Source organism: Bactrocera latifrons, unplaced genomic scaffold (assembly GCF_001853355.1).
Source record: "Bactrocera latifrons isolate USDA-ARS-PBARC rearing strain unplaced genomic scaffold, ASM185335v1 scaffold_86, whole genome shotgun sequence".
In the NCBI taxonomy this organism is placed as follows: domain Eukaryota; kingdom Metazoa; phylum Arthropoda; class Insecta; order Diptera; family Tephritidae; genus Bactrocera; species Bactrocera latifrons.
Genome location: NW_017537556.1, coordinates 494,679 through 508,782, shown reverse-complemented (window position 1 = coordinate 508,782; position 14,104 = coordinate 494,679). Strand labels below are relative to the sequence as shown.

At 37.5% G+C, this 14,104-nt stretch overlaps 4 protein-coding genes and 1 pseudogene across 4 annotated transcripts; all 5 read left to right on the top strand.

Annotated features, from left to right (window-relative positions):
- The first annotated feature begins 2,524 nt into the window (after positions 1 to 2,524).
- LOC108977282 (3-oxoacyl-[acyl-carrier-protein] reductase FabG-like) lies at positions 2,525 to 3,547 on the top strand. The gene is made up of 2 exons (XM_018946892.1): positions 2,525 to 2,610; positions 2,672 to 3,547. The coding sequence occupies exon 2, from the start codon at positions 2,683 to 2,685 to the stop codon at positions 3,448 to 3,450; it is 768 nt and encodes a 255-aa protein (XP_018802437.1). The 5' UTR covers positions 2,525 to 2,610; positions 2,672 to 2,682; the 3' UTR covers positions 3,451 to 3,547.
- Positions 3,548 to 3,878: 331 nt separating this feature from the next.
- LOC108977248 (uncharacterized oxidoreductase TM_0325-like) lies at positions 3,879 to 4,801 on the top strand. The gene has a single exon (XM_018946852.1). It carries the CDS (start codon positions 3,946 to 3,948, stop codon positions 4,711 to 4,713), a length of 768 nt encoding a protein of 255 aa, XP_018802397.1. The 5' UTR covers positions 3,879 to 3,945; the 3' UTR covers positions 4,714 to 4,801.
- Positions 4,802 to 7,472: 2,671 nt separating this feature from the next.
- Positions 7,473 to 8,394, top strand: LOC108977276 (uncharacterized oxidoreductase TM_0325-like). The gene has a single exon (XM_018946886.1). The coding sequence runs from the start codon at positions 7,492 to 7,494 to the stop codon at positions 8,257 to 8,259; it is 768 nt and encodes a 255-aa protein (XP_018802431.1). The 5' UTR covers positions 7,473 to 7,491; the 3' UTR covers positions 8,260 to 8,394.
- A 50-nt stretch (positions 8,395 to 8,444) lies between these two features.
- Positions 8,445 to 9,329, top strand: LOC108977277 (3-oxoacyl-[acyl-carrier-protein] reductase FabG-like). The gene has a single exon (XM_018946887.1). The coding sequence runs from the start codon at positions 8,519 to 8,521 to the stop codon at positions 9,284 to 9,286; it is 768 nt and encodes a 255-aa protein (XP_018802432.1). The 5' UTR covers positions 8,445 to 8,518; the 3' UTR covers positions 9,287 to 9,329.
- A 1,594-nt stretch (positions 9,330 to 10,923) lies between these two features.
- Positions 10,924 to 11,814, top strand: LOC108977230 (annotated as a pseudogene).
- Positions 11,815 to 14,104: the final 2,290 nt, after the last annotated feature.

Genomic DNA, 14,104 nt, shown 5'->3' with positions numbered 1-14,104 from the left:
ATTAGAGGGCTGCAACTTATAAAAAATAATTAGTTGAATAAAAAATCTTTGTGACGAACATCTATTTACAGGGTAACTCCGCCAATCACCTCACAACTAGTATGTGATAGACGTTTAGTAATTTTAATTCATATTGTTTCGGTTGTTGTAGCGAGTATCTAGACTCTGCTTGGGAAGAAAGTAACATGTTAAGGAAAAATGGATTTAAGTGAGGGCATGCAAGGAGGGCATGCAAGAAGGTGCTTAGTATCGTGCCGGGACTCATTGCATACATGTCTTAGTGTATTGAAATGATAGAATTCTTAAATCATATCCAAAACAGTCTAATCAATGGAATGAATTGAAAAGGTTATCGCTACACTAGATATCGGCATCAAAATTAATTGTAAATAATTAATTTGCACAATGGAGACCGCAGAAGTGATTTTATCCAATTGTTTGGAGATGAAATAACATGGCGGAATTAATTAGAAGCTTATTGATATCAATTTATCGAACCACTGTTTAATCTACATAATCGTAGCGTATGCGGATTTTCATTAGAAAACGGCTGTCGACTCGGTATCACGTAACCACGAGAACTTATTTCAGGATCGTTTTCTGCCGCAACAACAATCATTTCACTTGGCTATACTCAGATGAAGGATAATACGAATCGATCGGCGTCAGTAATTTCAGGGTCCTCAGTTATTAATAGTTAAAATTGTTTACTGGTATTTATACATACCCATAGATGCTTAACAGTGGTGATGGCATTAAATTACTATAAAATTATGTAATAAGTTGAGAAATTACTGATAGTAACATATTAGCACACGATACATGTAAAATTTACCTGCAAAAAAATAACAAAAACCTCAGTTTGCTCAAATGTAAGAATATATAGTAAAGCATACCTTGATTTCGCTAAGGATTGCTTTCGAAATTCAATAATTTTATCGATTTGAAAGTAAAAGATTAATATTTGAACACACATTTACAGGATTAACTCAACATTACGAGTACGCGTTTGTACATTTTCTTCCCCTAACTAAACTACCATCATAAATATAGGAAAACTACTTAAGGCGCACAAATCTAAGAGCCAATTTTGAATTGAATTTTGAATATTTTATAATTTTTTCAGCTTTTTGTTACAAATTAATTAAAATCACTAACATTTACTTAGTGTAAACGAAACTACGGAACCGAAACTACTGAAGCCAACCGGAAGCGGGAAAATAAAAGCAACTGTCAAATATTAGCGGCAAAAAAGGAAGTAAGAGAAATGTAAACTAACGAATTTAAAATTATTGCAATACCAAGTCAGTGGTGATGCCCAATTAATAAAAAAAAAATTTCACAATATTCCATTTTACTACAACAAATAAGTTTTATACGCAGCATTTCATGTATATTTTAATAAAGTTTTATATTTGCTCAATATTAATGAAAGAAAGTTTTATTTATAATTAAATTTTTGTTGCAATATAATGTATTTCTAATATATTTTAGTATTATTAAAATATATGTGGCAAGTTTATAAGTGTCAATTAAAGGATAATGCGAAATATCGTTGCAAAAAGTGCAAAAAGGAATTTGATAGAATTGAAAGTGGAAGATTAGTACAGTTCAAATTAGAATTTCAATTAATTATAAGTTTTGTGTTAAAAGTAAAGTTAATTCAAGTGGTGTCTATGTGAAAATGAGTGAATAAGTGAGCGTTTGTTTATGAAAATATGTATTTGCTTGCATAAAAACATTTCTGCACCTTTCGGAGAACGGAAGCCTGTACCTGTAGGCAATCTTATAACCTAAAATGCAACGGATGAAAGATATGTATGTTATTAAGCTGTATTATTGATGCTTCCAGTATGGTAAGTTTTTTCGAAAATTTTATAAACGTCTTTGCTAATATATTTCATACAAACATACCTACTACATAAGGCTGCCCGCATTAAATCTACAATGAGTGTAACAGATGAATCAGTTGGGATAAGGACATGGTCACTCAATATGTGTTTATAGTTCTGACTGCCAAATGTCTAATTACATATTTTAACAATTTTGTTTACATAAAATATGTAACAACTTGCTATTCTTATCTTTCCGTTACGATTATTGGAATTGTCAGAAGGGGTAGGTTCAGCTCTACTTACAATTGGGACTGACATCTTCTTATATGTAATTTTGTACAAGTTGTATATATATACCTTGATATATATTAAAACTTATAGCGAATGTAAGAATCAACAGCTTCTGGAAAAATATTTGCTATCTATCAAGTTTTAATCCCTCTTACCCCAGTCGTTCAAAGTTTAAAATTCCTTCCCTGTTTTCAGCAAATAACAGCCAGTTATATATATTGTTTATTTTTCTTAAAATATAATATAAGTGAGATTATTTATGTATATACAAATTATGTATTATATGTATGTATATGATATAAGTTAATCGAATTTATAATGCAACTGTATTGTTTAAAAATCCAAACATAGTCTAAAAAACAAATATCTGGTAGCGCTATGCACTACTTATCAATCTCCGAGAGAAGTAAACTGAGTGTGTGCTGTAATAATATTGATAGTGACTTGTGTTTTTTGTGATTTTTAGAAGGAAGCCAAGTAAGAGGTAAGTGGTTTACATACCTTCCAAATTAACTATGATATTTATGTAATTATAATATTTTCAGATAAGTTCAGCATGAATTTTGCGGGCAAAGTAGTCATTGTCACTGGCGCAAGTTCGGGCATTGGTGCCGCTACTGCAGAGCTCTTTGCAAAATTGCATGCGAAAGTGGTACTCGTCGGACGTAATGAATCCAATCTGAAAGCAACTGAATCGGCATGTAAAGCAGCAAACGAGAAGGCGGAATTGTTAACAGTCAAAGCAGATATAACAATAGAAGCTGAGCGTATTATCAATGAAACTATAACGAAATTTGGCAAATTAGATATATTAGTGAATAATGCCGGCATTTTAGCCGGCGGCAACATACTAGACATCGATGTAGAGCAATTCGATCAAATATTAAATACAAATCTACGTGCTGTATTTATATTAACCAAATTGGCAGCACCCCATTTGGTGCAAAGCCAAGGTAATATTGTAAATGTTTCCAGCTTGGCGGGCACACGTGCATTTCCGAACGGCTCCAGCTATTGTGTTTCCAAAGCCGGTCTAGATCAGTTTACGAAGTGTATAGCACTGGATTTGGCATCGAAAAATGTGCGTGTAAATTCCGTAAATCCTGGTTTGATTGTTACGGACATACATCGTCGCGGTGGCATGTCGGAGGAAGCTTATGCCAAGCATTTGGAACATGCCAAGGAAACGCATGCATTGGGGCGTGTAGGTAAACCAATCGAAGTAGCCGAATCTATTGCTTTCTTAGCCAGTGATGCTGCTAGCTTTATTACTGGCGCTATATTGCCCATAGATGGTGGTAGACATGCTATGTGTCCGCGTTAAATGAGAACCAACAAATTCACTTTATTACCAAGAATGTGCTTTAATGATTGTTTATTTTTAAATTAAAATATAACCAATTTAAACACACACACTATAATGCTTAACCAATATCTTATCAAAAAATCTATAGATTCCCTTTCATATAAAAATGTAAATTAAGTTTTTGTACCCTGAACAGTGTGTACAAAGTTTGTAACACCAAGAAGGAAATGTTGGGACCCTATTAAATAAATATACGTACATAGATATATATGAATGGTCAGCTTAACGAGTGACCTTGCTATGTTCGTCTGTCTCTCTGTTCGTCTGTATTTCAAAATTTTGTAAGGAAAATTTTTTCATTTGTGAAGGGTATTATTGATTCGGTGCAATTAAAGATGACTTTTTTTTCCTGTTAAGCGTTATTATCGCTATAAAAAAGACGGTCGATTTATAACCTTGCCAGTCAAGCCATTATCTCAGTTTAGTTTTCGCTGTTGGCTTGAATTGGTCAAAATGAGTTTCGTTGGCAAAGTTGTGATTGTGACCGGTGCTAGTACAGGAATTGGTGCTACAACAGCGGAGGCTTTTGCCAAACTGGGCGCCAAAGTCGTTCTCGTCGGACGCAATGAAGCAAAGTTACGCTCTTCTGCAGATGCCTGCAAATTAGCTAACAAGGAGTCCGAACAATTGATTATCACTGCTGATGTAACCACGAACGCGGAATATATTATAAACTCAACAATACAGAAATTCGGACAACTGGATGTATTAGTCAATAATGCTGGCATTTTCGATGTAGGCAACATCCTGAATATTGACGTAGATCAATTTGATAGAATATTGAATACGAATTTACGTTCGGTCTTCCTTTTAACTAAATATGCCGCACCACATCTCGTGAAAACCCAAGGAAATATTGTGAATGTGTCCAGTGTCGCAGGACTGCGCTCGTTTGCCGATGTGTCTAGCTACTGCACTTCCAAAGCAGCACTTGATCAATTCACCAGATGTATCGCTCTGGATTTGGCACCGTTGAATGTGCGTGTCAACGCTGTCAATCCCGGTGTCATCGCAACAGACATTGAAATACGTAACGGCGTGACGGTGGAGCAATACGCAGACTACTTAGAAAAATGCAAGAAGAGTCATCCGTTAGGACGTGTGGGTACAAAAAAGGAAGTGGCCGATACTATCGTTTTCTTAGCTAGTGACAGTTCAAGCTTTATAACGGGTGCAACTCTACCTGTCGATGGAGGCAAACATGCGCTTTGTCCACGTTAATGGTATATTTGATAAATAAGTATGGAAGAGCGGTTTAAGTGCATTTCTTCAGTCATATAATAAATATAATATGTATATACATAGATAATAAACGTCTCTTCTATGGCATATTTCAATAATAAAATATAAATACATTTGAGTCTTCAACTTCTTCTCAAGTATATTCTCTCTAGCAGATAGTAGGTGCAATAGGAAACTAGAACGCTGCTACTTACAAGCAGCCAACTCAGTTCACTTAGTAGACTGAGGTCGAATAGATCGTCATGAGCTTAGCTAGCAAAGTTGTAAGTGTAACCTGAGCAAGTTCGGGCATCGGCGCTGAGATTGTGGAGGCTTTTGCCAAATAGGGTTCCAAATTGCAAGTAAATCAGTATATTGCTCCTCCAAAGCGACACTGGATCAATTCACCAGATGTATTGCCTTGGATTTGGCACCGATAATGTACGTGTCAACGCCATCAATCCCGGTGTAGTCGTTACAGATATTCATAAGCGTTTAGGCGTGTCGGAGGAGCAATATGGAGAATTGTAAAACTACACATCCAATCGGTTACGTCGGCGATACATAAGAAGTGGCCGATGTCATTATTTTCTTGTCTAGTGACAGTTCGAGCTTTATAACGGGCACAAATATGTCGGTCGATGGTGGTAGACGATTACTGTGTTCGCGTTGATTTACATTCTAATTGTTATTTTTATAAAAAAAAAAAAATAATAAACAATTAATGAAAGCGAAAATACACTTTTACTGGCTATATCATATATCACACTCTGTAATTTCACTACTTACGCTCCAGTCGTTCTTCATTTTCTCTGTTTGACGCCAATTGGATACTTCAAGTGTAGCCAGGTCGTTCTCCACTTGGTCTTTCCAATAGAGTAGAGGTCTTTATCTTCCTCTCTTTCCTCCCAAGGGCTACTTACTGGATCGAAAACTCTCAAAGCTAGAGTGTATTCGTCCATTCGGACGACATGACCTGGCCAGCATAGTGGCTGACTCTTCATTTGCTGAATTTTGTCAATGCCGTCGTATATCTCGAACGGTTCATCGTTGCCAATACGCAAAGCACCATACATCTTCCACAAAAAATTACCGTCTAATCGACAAGTACTCACCGTTTTATTTTACAATATTCGTGAAGTCAAGCTGCCTTAGTGAAAGTGCCAATCTTGTTATAAGAAAGTGCATTGAGTTTTGGGAAATAACCAGAATTCCTACGAAGAAATTTCCTAACTGTGTGAAGAAACTTGTTGATGTATATCATGTGGAGGTTCAAGAACCGTGAAAATAATTTTGTAACAGAACTTGATAACTTATTTGATATTGCACATGATGGCTTTTGTACAGAATGAAGATAGAGGAAGACAAAGAATTTTTAAGGAAACAGAGAGAACCAGTTCGACCAGGATGCTTAGGTGGAATTGACCAAAAATTGACGGAGCAGGAGAGGAAAGAAAGGTAAAACAAAGAGAGTTATCAGCTGTTGCATCTGCTTCTTCGATAGATAGCATGGAATGTCTTGAGAATTCGGATGAGGAACATATTTCGGACTCTGAATTTAGTGCTCAGACTCCTTGCCTTGAAAAAAAGTTCTAAAAGGGGCACGAAATGTTTCATAACTCCTAAACTGGTAGCAGCTTTAGATCGATGCCAATTAAGCTTAAGATGCTCAGTTTACATTCTCCACGCGGTTGTAGAAGCGCTTGGTCTGAACAGCGATGATCGTACACAGGCGAGAAAATCCAGGGCAGAAGCAATAAAAATTTGACTTCCAGCATAATTTGCCTGACGTAGTCACAGTCCACTGGGATGGAAAACTATTACCGAAGTACAAAAAGAAGAACGCTTGCCAATTGTTGCTTCATTTAACGACAGAGAAGAGCTTCATGCAGTACCAAAAGAAGAAGCAGAATTCTTCTGGAAAACATCAAGCTAAAGCCATTTTAACTGCACCCTTTGACTGAGACCTCCATAATAAAGTTAAGATAATGTGCTGCGTAACAACAGCTTCAAATACTGACCATTTCAGTGGAGCTTGTGTTTTTTTTTTTTGTAGCAGACTTTAGAAAACGAATTGCTGATTTTTGCTTGGCGTCATCATATTTATGAGTTGTATAATGCTTAACCAATATCTTATCAAAAAAAAACTATAGATTTCGTATCATATGTATAAAAATCCAAATAAGTTTTTATACCCTGAACAGTGTGTATAAAGCTTACAAGGATGTTTGTAATATCCCGAAAGAAACGTCGGAGACTCTATTAAATATATATGTACATATGTATGTATACTTTAATGGTCAACTTGACGAGATGAGTAACTTAGTGATGTCCGTCTGTCCGTATTTTTTGAGACATCTCTCTGATATTTTGCGCACGTTCTTTACATCCCAAGCAGATGTTGATTTGTCGGAAACGCCGATATCTGCCCACCAAAATCTATGGTTGATGTCGAAAACTTTATTTGACAAGATATATTCCCGAAATTTGGTATCGATTATTGTCCAAGACAACAGTACAATCTCCGAAGAAAATGTTCAGATCGGACCATTATAGTACATAAATGTCACACAAACTTAAAATCTTGGAATGGAATTTTTTTTTTTATTTGTGAAGGGTATTATTGATTCGGCGCAATTGAATTTGACGTTTTTTTCCTGTTAGATATTATTATCGCTACTTACACAATTGTTTATTAAAAAATACGGTCTATTTATAATCTTACCGGTCAAGCCATTATCTCAGTTTAGTTTTCACTGTTGGCTTGAATTGGTCAAAATGAGTTTWGTTGGCAAAGTTGTGATTGTGACCGGTGCTAGTACAGGAATTGGTGCTACAACAGCGGAGGCTTTTGCCAAACTGGGCGCCAAAGTCGTTCTCGTCGGACGCAATGAAGCAAAGTTACGCTCTTCTGCAGATGCCTGCAAATTAGCTAACAAGGAGTCCGAACAATTGATTATCACTGCTGATGTAACCACGAACGCGGAATATATTATAAACTCAACAATACAGAAATTCGGACAACTGGATGTATTAGTCAATAATGCTGGCATTTTCGATGTAGGCAACATCCTGAATATTGACGTAGACCAATTTGATAGAATATTGAATACGAATTTACGTTCGGTCTTCCTTTTGACTAAATATGCCGCACCACATCTCGTGAAAACCCAAGGAAATATTGTGAATGTGTCCAGTGTCGCAGGACTGCGCTCGTTTGCCGATGTGTCTAGCTACTGCACTTCCAAAGCAGCACTTGATCAATTCACCAGATGTATCGCTCTGGATTTGGCACCGTTGAATGTGCGTGTAAACGCTGTCAATCCCGGTGTCATCGCAACCGACATTCAAATACGTAACGGTATGACGGTGGAGCAATACGCAGACTATTTGGAAAAATGCAAGGCGGGTCATGCGCTAGGACGTGTGGGTACAACAAAGGAAGTGGCCGATGCTATCGTTTTCTTAGCTAGTGACAGTTCGAGCTTTATAACGGGAGCAACGCTACCTGTCGATGGAGGCAAACATGCGCTTTGTCCACGTTAATGGTATATTTGATAAATAAGTATGGAAGAGCGGTTTAAGTGCATTTCTTCAGTCATATAATAAAGATAATGAGTATGTAGATAATAAACGTCTCTTCTAAGGCATATTTCAGTAATTAAATATAAATACATTTGAGTCTTCAACTTCTTCTCAAGTATATTCTCTCTAGCAGATAGTAGGTGCAATAGCAAACTAGAATGCTGCTACTTACAAGTAACCAACTCAGTTCATTTAGTAGACTGAGGTCGAATAGATCGTCATGAACTTAGCTGGCAAAGTTGTAATTGTAACCGGAGCAAGTTCGGGCATCGGCGCTGAGACTGCGAAGGCTTTTGCCAAAAAGGGTTCCAAAGTGGTGCTCGTAGGACGAAATGAAGCGAATTTGAAGGCTACTGAAGCAGCCTGTAAAGCAGCCAACAGCAAAATCGAGGTGTTCTCCATCATTGCTGACGTCACAGTTGATGCCGAGCGCATTATAAACTCGACAATTGCAAAATTCGGTCAGTTGGATGTATTGGTGAATAATGCCGGGGTGGGTGAAAGGGCTTCAATCTTAGATATCGAAGTCGATCAATTAGATCGCCTTTTAAATATAAATTTGCGTTCGGTCTTCCTGCTGACTAAGTACGCCGCACCACATCTCGTGAAGACCCAAGGTAATATCGTGAATGTCTCTAGCGTCGCAGGAATGCGTGTGTTTGCAGGTAGCTCGGTCTACTGCACTTCCAAAGCAGCAGTTGATCAATTCACCAGATGTATCGCCTTGGATTTGGCACCGATGAATGTGCGTGTCAACGCTGTCAATCCCGGCGTAATTATTACAGATATTCATAGGCGTTCAGGCTTGTCGGAAGCGGAATATGCTAAATTTTTAGAGCACTCGAAGTCTACACATGCGCTGGGTCGCGTCGGTTATGCAAAGGAGGTTGCTGATGCCATTACTTTCCTTGCTAGTGATAGTTCGAGCTTTATAACGGGCGCAACTTTGCCGATCGATGGTGGCAAACACGCCATGTGTCCAAGTTAATTGAAATTAAATGTTATTTATGACAAATAATAATAAATGTGAACATGTTGTATTTCTTTTGAATTATTTTTAATCCTGTTTATATTCGTCAGCTGTTGGAATAAACGTGTTGACATTTTTATACACTTGCAACACGTTGACTATAATATAATGGAATAATATGCAAAGAATTGTTATTTCCGATTTTTTTTTTTTTTTTTTTTTGTGGTGTTTTAAGAAAAATTGAAGGGTAATGAAAAATTTTTGATTTTCATTAAATGGAGCCGACTACATGACGACACCAATACACTTAACGCATTTGACGCAATTTTTTGATCCTGTCCTCCACACTTAAAGGAACTAGACGGGTGCTATAGTTTTGCCCAGTACTGTATGTATGTACTAACAGATCCGGGCACGCATTGTTGTTGCTAACTTTTTGAAGGGTGACGTAATACACCACAGAAAAATTTATTGTTGCTGTATAAATCTTGCAATGCTTTAAAAGGAATTTTTGTGTAATATTTCTTTACCCTGAAAAATGTTTATCAAATGTTTAACACCTCGAATGAAACTTCAGAGCTCTTATAAAAAATATATGTATGTATATGGTTATATGATCAGCATAATTAGCTGGGCCATCTGTCGGGCTGTCTGTATGTATATACGTGGAGTATAAACCCCCTCAGTTTTTGAGATATTGATTTTTTTTGTACGCGTCCTTTTCGCATGGGGAAACTTTTTTATACAACAAGATATCTTAACGAAATTTAGCATGAATTGTTATCCAAGGCAACGGTACAATTTCCGATAAAAATTTGTTTACAAACTGGCATATCAAAATTAATTTCTTATATTGAAACTTCTGTTGTGAAGGGCATTAAAGCCTCAGTGCAACCGCACGTAATATTTATACCCTGAACAGGGTATATTAATTTTGTCACGAAGTTTGTAACACCCAGAAGAAAGCGTCGGAGACCCTATAAAGTATATATATAAATGATCAGTATGTCGAGCTGATTCGATTTAGCCATGTCCGTCTGTCTGTATATATAGGAACTAGTCCCTCAGTTTTTAAGATATCGTTTTGAAATTTTGCAAACACCATTTTCTTTTCAAGAAGCTACTCATTTGTCGGAACTGCCGATATCGGACCACTACAACATATAGCTGTCAGATAAACTGAACGATCGGAATCAAGTTCTTGTATGGAAAACTTTCACATTTGACAAGATATATTCACGAAATTTGGTATAGATAATTTTATAAGGCAACAATGTAATCTCCGAAGAAATTGTTCAGATCGGCTCACTATAGCACATAGCTTCCATACAAACTGAACATATAGTTACGTACATAAATGCAACTGTGAAGGGTATTTAGCTTCGGTGCAACCGAAGTTAACGTTTTTTCTTGTTTTTCTTGCTTTTATGCGGACAACCTAAGTGGCACGCAGTTCTTAAAAACATAACAAAAAGTAAAATCATTTTAGTTAGAAAGTACCGCAAGATACTCGAGTTCATATCGACAGCTAAAATACAAAACAACATATACATAAAACATCAGAATTTGATTTTTTTGTTTGATTATGATTAATTACTCTCTCATTATCTTATCCAATAATATTTGTATCTACATATATATATATTTATATGACAATGATTTTGAGTTATTGGCGAAGGTGACATAGGAAACTAAAATGCTCCTACTTATAAATCAATAGACTCAGCTTTTTCGCACAATTACTTCAAGAGTTTAGCTGGTAAAGTAGTTATTGTAACCGGAGCAAGTTCGGGCATCGCTGCCGCCGTAGCTAAGGCCTTTGCCCAGCAGGGTTCAAAAGTAGTGCTCGTAGGACAAAATGAAGCAAATCTGAAGGCTACCGAAGCGACCTGTAAGGCTGCCAATAGCAAAGCCGAGCTGTTCTCCATTATTGCTGATGTCACAGTGGATGCGGAGCGCATTGCAAACTCAGCAATCGAAAAATTCGAACAGTGTTGGTGAATAATGCCGATGTAGATGCAAACGGTTCAATACTGGAAACTGTTGTCGAACAATTTGATAGCACTTTCGCTACCAATTCGCGAGCGGCCTTCCTTTTAACGAAATATGCCGCAACACATCTCGTGAAGACCCGAGGAAATATCGTGAATCTTTCCAGCGTAGCAGGAATGCGTTGACTCTAAAGCGGCGCTGTATCAAGTCACCAGATGTATTGCCTTCCATTTGGCACCGATGAATGTACGCGTCAACGCTGTGAATCCCGGTGTAATCGTTACAGATATTCATAAGCGTTTAGGCGTGTCGGAGGAGTAATATGCTTAATTTTTGGAGCATTGTAAGACAACACATCCAATCAGTCGCGTCGGCGATACAAAAGAAGTGACCGATGTCATTATTTTCTTAGCCAGTGACAGTTCGAGTTTCATAACGGGCGCAAATATGTCGGTCGATGGTGGCAGGCAAAATCCACTTTTACTGATTATTTCATATATGTATGTCTCTCACTCTCTGAAATTTCACTGCTAACTTCTAAATATAAATATTATTTGATAAAACCGCTTAGAAAAACGTCCATGCTTTTTACTCATGCCATTTTGAAAGAACTGCCGAACGGCAGTTGGCCACTTGACAGGTCACAACAACTGTGAGCCGGATGGACATAAGTAATGACGATAGCAGAAAGTGCAACGAAGTTGCCATGAGAAATACGCTGGAATACCTCCTATGCCTATCTCCAGCACTAAGTAGAACTCCACTTAAGTGTCTATGAGCTTCGGCGTTCAAGGAACCAGACGAAGACATATCAAGTCGATCTTATAGTTCGCAAAAAGCGTTGACGTCCTATATGCCGAATACTTAACCTCAAACTAAATTGAACTCCCATATGGCATAACTAAGGACTAGTAGGTATATATGGCGTGACAGCCGACCAGTATAGTGATTCACTTTCATCAAAAATACAAGCCTTCAAAGACGGTCTGCAAGTAATGAATACTATATATTATATTAAAAAATATATTAAGTCGTCAGGCAAGAATTAGAGAGATGGCAAAAGAGGTTGACATCTCTCGCGACATCGGAATGGGTTCTCATTGCTTTTTCGATAGTCGTTGTTAGAGACACCTATTTACTTCGGAGAGACAAATGGTCAATAAGGAGTTGTGGAAGAACAATGCATAGATTTTGCACGATGATAATGCGCCTTTGCATCGAGCTACAATTGTGACCAAATTTAAAGTCAAAAACACAGTCAATACCATCGATTAACCACCGTGTTTACTACATTTCACTCCATGTAATTTTTTCTTGTTCCCCAAACTGAAATTGCTAGACCGTGGAACCCTTTTTCAATCGATCGAAGAGATAAAACAAAATTCTCTGAAGGAGCTGAAGACCATCCCAAAAAGTGCTTGTGATAAATATTTCGCGAACTGGAAAAATCGTTGCATAAGTCTATTATATCAGGCTGTGATTACTTTGAAGGCGACAAAATAAATTTTGTTGAATAATTAAATAAAGGAACAGGTAGTAGCTGCCGAAATGCGGCTGCATATCCACAGGATTCCAGCCCACAAGGGCGTTTTGGGAAATGAAATAGCTGACATACAAACGAATGAATGTTTGTTTGTTGGTAACGCTTAGAGAACGGCTACAGCAATCTTGACGAAATTTTCAGAGGTGGTTCACTGTGGATCGTGGAAAGTTTAGATTTTTCAATAACATTTTGGTTTGTTTTGTTTTCCAATATTTTGATTTGTAAATTATTTGAATCGGTAAATTTCGGTCGCTTGCTTTTTATTACGGCTATTCAAAGGAAAATTGTTCAGTGAACACTTTATGTGTGTTTCACACAAAGTGATCAATTGCGAAGAGGTCGCCCTAATATCGGTCGGCGTTCTTTTTGCCACCAACGTATGGCAGCCCAAGGCAAGGCAAGGCAAGAAGTGCTCCCATAATGCAGTGACATACCTGCGGAATAATGGATCGCGGTCAATCAGCAAACGATCGTCATGATGTCACAGCATGACTATTCAAACAACAGTTACGATGTTCAATGGACTTTATGTTGAAGCAACGTATGTATATGTGGTATTGTTATATGCTAGATGTACTCTGTTGAGTGGCAAAAAAGAGGTTTGCCGCACGCACACATTCTTCTTTGGATGGTGGATGGTGGATGGTGGTTACAGCAGATCAAATTGATGAAATCATTTCTGCTGAAATTCCTGGTGCAGAGAACGATCCAGAATTATTCGAAGTGATAAAAACCAATATGGTTCATGGGCCTTGCAGACGCCCACTTCCGTTTGTATGTCTGACAATAAATGCGTCAAACACTATCCACGAGTTTTACTTTCGGAAACACAAACTAGAAATGATGGATATGCTCTCTATCGGCGTCGCTCACCAGACAACAATGGCAGAACATTCAGCATTCAATTTAGAATTGTGAATATCGAAGTTGACAACACACGGATCATACTATAGTATATTCACCAAAGTTGTTGACTTAAACTGAAAGACTCAAAATCAAATTCCGAGAGACTTGCGCTCACACAAATTGATCGATCGTCTTGACAATGAAGACGTCGCCGTGAATTGTCCAGTGGAATTTCTTAATTCTTTGGACAGGCTTGGTATGCCACCCCATCATTTGCGTCTCATTGTCGTTATTATGTTCCGCAATCGAATACAAGGCTCAGAATGCCTGATTCTAAGAATTCCTTTGAGTTCTATCGATTTGTCATTTCAGTTCAAACTTTTTCCGTTTCCAGTGAAAATTGCATTTGAGATGACAGTCAACAGGACTCAAGAATAGTCGCTAGAAGTGTGTGG

Coding starts and splice junctions, on each gene's coding strand:
- LOC108977277 (XM_018946887.1), top strand. CDS start 8,519: ATGAACTTAGCTGGCAAAGTTGTAATTGTAACCGGAGCAAGTTCGGGC.
- LOC108977248 (XM_018946852.1), top strand. CDS start 3,946: ATGAGTTTCGTTGGCAAAGTTGTGATTGTGACCGGTGCTAGTACAGGA.
- LOC108977282 (XM_018946892.1), top strand. CDS start 2,683: ATGAATTTTGCGGGCAAAGTAGTCATTGTCACTGGCGCAAGTTCGGGC.